Source organism: Arachis ipaensis, chromosome B01 (genome assembly GCF_000816755.2).
Source record: "Arachis ipaensis cultivar K30076 chromosome B01, Araip1.1, whole genome shotgun sequence".
Lineage (NCBI taxonomy): Eukaryota > Viridiplantae > Streptophyta > Magnoliopsida > Fabales > Fabaceae > Arachis > Arachis ipaensis.
Window position 1 is genome coordinate 21,573,780 of NC_029785.2, and position 6,208 is coordinate 21,579,987.

The window sequence follows — 6,208 nt, forward strand, 5'->3', positions numbered from 1 at the left end:
CCCTATCCAAAAGAATTAGACATGGCTTTACAGCCAGCCAGACTCCAACATTTTTCATGAAACTCTAGAATTCATTCTTAAAAATTCTGAAATAATTTTCGAAGAAAGATGAGAAATTTTTGAAAGATTTTTTTGAAAAATTTTTGAAAATAAAAAAAAAGAAAATTACCTAATCTGAGCAACACGATGAACCGTCAGTTGTCCAAGCTCGAACAATCCCCGGCAACGGCGCCAAAAACTTGGTATGCGAAATTGTTACTCTGAGGTTGTAAAATTTGTTTTTCGTTCTCTCCCTGGTAATGGCGCCAACAAACTGGTGCACAATACCATGGTCCAAGCATAACTTCACAACTTCATACAACTAACCAGCAAGTGCACTGGGTCGTCCAAGTAATAAAACCTTACGTGAGTAAGGGTCGATCCCACGGAGATTGTTGGTATGAAGCAAGCTATGGTCACCTTGTAAATCTCAGTCAGGCGGATATCAAATGGTTATGGAGTTTTCGAATAATAATAAATAAATAGAAAAGATAGAAATACTTATGTAATTCATTGGTTAGAATTTCAGATAAGCATATAGAGATGCGTTTGTTCTTCTGAACTTATGCTTTCTTGCTGTTTTCATCCAATCAATCCTACTCCTTTCCATGGCTGGCTTTATGTAAGGGCATCACCGTTGTCAATGGCTACATCCCATCCTCTCTGTGAAAATGGTCTGATGCGCTGTCACTGTATGGCTAATCATCTGGAGACATCACCGTTGTCAATAGCTACATCCCATCTTCTCTGTGAAAATGGTCCGATGCGCTGTCACTGCATGGCTAATCATCTGGAGGTTCTCGACCATACTGGAATAAGATTTACTATCCTTTTGCGTCTGTCACTACGCCCAGCACTCACGAGTTTGAAGTTCGTCACAGTCATTCAATCCCCGAATCCTACTCGGAATACCACAGACAAGGTTTAGACTTTCCATATTCTCATGAATGCCGCCATCAATCTAGCTTATACCACGAAGATTATGATTAAGAGATCCAAGAGATACTCATTCAATCTAAGGTAGAACGGAAGTGGTTGTCAAGCACGCGTTCATAGGGAATGATGATGATTGTCACATTCATCACATTCATGTTGAAGTGCGAATGAATATCTTAGAAGCGGAATAAGTTGAATTGAATAGAAAAATAGTAGTACTTTGCATTAATTCGTGAGGAACAGCAGAGCTCCACACCATAATCTATGGTGTGTAGAAACTCTACCATTTGAAAATACATAAGTGAAAGGTTCAGGCATGGCCGAATGGCCAGCCCCCATGATCTAAGAACTATACGTCCCAAGATCGATCCGAAGATCCTAAGATGTCTAATACAATAGTAAAAAGTCCTATTTATACTAAACTAGTTACTAGGGTTTACAGAAGTAAGTAATTGATGTATAAATCCACTTCCGGGCCCCACTTGGTATGTGCTTGGGCTGAGCTTGAAGTTTACACATGCAGAGGCTTCTTCTGGAGTTGAACGCCAAGTTGTAACGTGTTTTTGGCGTTCAACTCTGGTTCGTGACGTGTTTCTGGCGTTTAACTCCAGACTGTAGCGTAGAACTGGCGTTCAACGCCCTTTTGCGTCATCTAAACTCGGCCAAAGTATGGACTATTATATATTGCTGAAAAGCCCTGGATGTCTACTTTCCAACGCAATTGGAAACGCACCATTTTGAGTTCTGTAGCTCCAGAAAATCCACTTTGAGTGCAGGGAGGTCAGAATCCAACAGCATCAGCAGTCCTTCTTCAACCTCTGAATCTGATTTTTGCTGAAGTCCCTCAATTTCAGCCAGAAAATACCTGAAATCATAGAAAAACACACAAACTCATAGTAAAGTCCAGAAATGTGAATTTAACATAAAAACTAATAAAAACATCCCTAAAAGTAACTAGATCCTACTAAAAACATACTAAAAACAATGCCAAAAAGCGTATAAATTATCTGCTCATCATGAAGCCTTATAACCCTCCTTTGCCATACCCTCAAAGATTGCAGAAAGAAACCAAAGATCAACAGTTTCCCAAGTTCCTAGAAGTCTTTAAGAAGTTGGAGATCAATATTCCACTTGCTGAGACTCTAGAACAAATGCCTCTATATGCAAAATTCCTCAAAGAGCTCATCAATAAGAAAAGGAGCTGGAATGAGAAGGAGATAGTGATCCTAACACAAGAATGTAGTGCTGTCATCCAAATAGGTCTTCCTCCAAAGCTCAAAGATCCAGGAAGCTTCATCCTATCCTGTACTATAGGCAACAGAACATTGGCCAAGGCTCTCTATGACTTAGGAGCCAGCATCAATTTAATGCCCCTCTCACTAATGAAAAAGCTTACAATAGAGGAAGTCAAGCCTACCAGGATGTCACTCCAAATGGCTGACAGATCACTCATGATACCAAATGGGGTTGTGAAAAGTTTATTAGTGAAGATTGGATAATTCATTTTCCCTGATGACTTTGTTATCTTGGACATGGAAGAAGAGGGACACAGTTCAATCATATTGGGACGGCCCTTCTTAGCAATAGCAAGAGCCATCATTGATGTGGAGAAAGGAGAGATGATCCTCAGGGTGCATGATGAAAAGATGATCATCAATGTCTTCAAGGCCATGCAATATCCTCTAGAGAAGGAAAAGCACATGAGAGTGGAAATGATAGAAGAAGTGGAGGGGGAGCTATTGGAAGATGATAACCAGGAGGAACAAGAAGAGGAAGTAGAGTTGGAACAAGAGTTCATAGAAGAGAAAGTGGTAGAGATCTCCTTTGAAAGCAAGGCAGAGGAGAAACCTAAGTAAGAGTTAAAGCCTCTCCCCCCTCATCTGAAGTATGTATTTCTTGTAGAAGCAGAGGCCTTGCCAGTAATCATAAACTCCTCTTTGAACATAGAAGAAGAAACACAGCTGATTGAAGTGTTGAAAGCTCACAAGACTGCTTTGGGTTGGACAATTGATGATATCAAGGGCATAAGCCCTACCATTTGTATGCATAAAATTCTAATGGAGGAAGATTCAAGGCCTATAGTTCAACCCCAAAGAAGACTTAACCCAACCATGAAGGAGGTGGTTCAAAAAGAAGTGATGAAGCTATGGAATGTTGGGATAATCTTTCCAATCTCTAACAGCTCATGGGTGAGTCCGGTTCAAGTTGTACCAAAGAAGGGAGGAATGACAGTCATCTCTAATGAGAAGAATGAGTTAATTTCCACCAGGACAGTAACTGGGTGGAGGATGTGCATAGATTATAGAAGACTGAATGATGCTACAAGGAAATATCATTTTCCTCTCCCATTCATCGACCAGATGCTGGAAAGATTGGATGGCCATGCCTATTATTGCTTCCTGGATGGGTACTATGGGTACAATCAAATAGTGGTGGATCCCAAGGATCAAGAAAAGACTTCCTTCACCTGTCTATTTGGAGTTTTTGCTTACAGAAGGATGCCCTTTGGTCTGTGTAATGCCCCTACAACTTTTCAAAGGTGTATGCTTTCTATATTTTCTGACATGGTGGAAAAACTTTTAGAAGTCTTCATGGATGATTTTTCTGTCTTTGGCAATTCATTTAACACTTGCTTACATCATTTAACTCTTGTTTTGAAAAGATGCCAAGAAACTAATCTGGTATTGAATTGGGAGAAATGCCATTTCATGGTTCCTGAAGGGATAGTTCTTGGGCATAAGGTTTCAAGCAAAGGTATAGAAGTTGACAAAGCAAAAATAGAAATCATTGAAAGGCTTCCTATACCTGTTAATGTGAAAGTAGTAAGGAATTTTCTTGGACATGCTGGTTTTTATAGGAGGTTCATCAAAGATTTTTCAAAAATAGCGAAACCATTGAGCAATTTGCTAATGATTGATAGCCCTTTCATCTTTGATGATAATTGCAAGCATGCCTTTGAAACTTTAAAGAGAAAACTCATTACAGCACCAATCATCACACCCCCTGATTGGGAATTACCTTTTGAACTTATGTGTGATGCAAGTGACTTTGCAATTGGTGCTGTATTGGGGCAAAAGAAAGACAAGCTGCATCATGTTATATACTATGCTAGCAAGGTGTTGAATGAAGCACATAAAAATTATAGCACCACAGAGAAAGAGCTTTTAGCAATTGTATATGCAATTGATAAATTTACACAATACTTGATTGGTTCAAAGGTAATAGTATATACTGATCATGCTGCTCTCAAGTATCTGATGTCTAAACAGGATTCAAAGCCAAGGCTTATTAGGTGGGTGTTGCTGCTACAAGAATTTGATATTGAAGTGAGAGATAGAAAAGGGAATGAGAACCAAGTAGCAGACTACTTGTCAAGACTACCACAAGAGGCTGATCAAGCTCCACATTCAGTGAATGAAAGCTTTCCAGATGAACACCTCTTACAAATCCAACAAGCTCCATAGTTTGCAGACATTGCAAACTACAAGGTTGGAAGGAAGATTCTCCAAGAATTCAACAAGTGAAGAAGTTGCTCAATGAGGCCAAGAAATTCTTATGGGATGAACCAGTCTTATTCAAGAGGTGTCCAGATGGAATGATTAGGAAATGTGTTCCTGAGAGTGAGATGAGGGACATACTATGGTATTGTCATGGTTCAACTTATGGTGGACACTTTGGACCAGAAAGAACAGCTGCCAAAGTACTTCAAAGTGGATTTTATTGGCCAACCATCTTCAAGGATGCCAGAAAGTTTGTTCATCAATGCAATGAGTGCCAAAGAGCTGGAGGATTGACAAGAAGGAATGAGATGCCTCAGAACTACATCTTGGAGGTAGAACTCTTTGATCTTTGGGGAATAGATTTTATGGGCCCCTTTCCACCATCATATTCTTTCAAATACATACTTGTGGCAGTAGAGTATGTCTCAAAGTGGGTGGAAGCCATAGCAACAACCACATGTGATGCACAAATTGTCCTTCAATTCCTTAAGAAGCACATTTTTACTAGGTATGGAGTGCCGAAGGGTCTTGTCAGTGATGGTGGTAGTCATTTTTGCAACAAACAGATGGAGAAACTACTTTACAAATATGGGGTGATGCACAAAGTAGCTACACTATACCATCCACAAACCAATGGCCAAGCAGAGCTTGCAAATAGGGAGTTGAAGAGGATTTTGGAGAAAACAGTAGGGAGTACAAGAAAGGATTGGGCCAGGAAATTAGAAGATGCTCTCTGGGCATATAGGACAGCCTTCAAAACTCCTATTTGGAAGTCTCTTTTTCAGTTGTTGTATGGCAAGTCTTGTCACCTTCCTGTAGAGCTTGAGCACAAAGCTTTCTGGGCCACTAAACTCCTCAACCTTGATTCTCAAGCAGCAGGAGAGAAGAGGTTATTGCAATTAAATCAGTTGGATGAGTTTAGACTGGAAGCCTATGAAAATGCTAAGATATACAAGGAAAAAGCTAAAAGATGGCATGACAAAAAGATCTCAAAGAAGGAGTTCAGACCAGGACAGCAAGTACTCTTGTACAACTCTAGACTCAAAGTCTTCCCTGGCAAACTCAAGTCTAAATGGACTGGTCCCTACTTGGTGACAAAGGTTCTTCTTTATGGAAGCCTTGAATTGTTAGATGAAGCAACAAAGAACAATTTCACAGCAAATGGTCACAGGACAAAGAGAAAGAGATTCAGAAATTGAGCTGAGCAAGAATGAAGGATGTCAAGCTAATGACATTAAAAGAGCGCTTGTTGAGAGGCAACCCAACCAAAGGTAGTTTTCTTTTATTAACTATTTCAATAAGAAGGTTAAGTAGTTTTATCTGTATTGCAAGGAGCTAAGTTTGGTGTTGCACACCAAAATAGTTCAAGGGTGAATGAAGAATGCTAAGTTTGGTGTTCCACCAAAAATCTCGTTTAAAGACTCATTTCAACCCTCTGGTTGCTAGCTCCAAGCAATCAGGAAAATCACTAAACCAATTCTTTTGTCTTCTAGTCTGTAGGTTTATTACTTTTAGCAAAAGCATATGGTTTCATGTAAGTGATGCATCATAGACAGTAGCAAGGGACTAAGTTTGGTGTTTCCACACCAAAGTAAGTTTAAGAAACTACAATAGTTCATGCATGCTAACCATTTGCCTAAGTGCTTGGAAAAATAAGCAACTTCTGATAATTATGCAGAAAAGACACTCAGCCTCTTAAAAGAATCATCACCAAAGGAAATGCAAAAGTGAAG

The 6,208-nt window shown here is 39.6% G+C and overlaps 1 protein-coding gene across 1 annotated transcript; it reads left to right on the forward strand.

The window, feature by feature from the left end:
• On the forward strand, nt 1,992–2,474 carry LOC107648162. Its single transcript, XM_016352145.1, has one exon. The coding sequence runs from the start codon at nt 1,992–1,994 to the stop codon at nt 2,472–2,474; it is 483 nt and encodes a 160-aa protein (XP_016207631.1).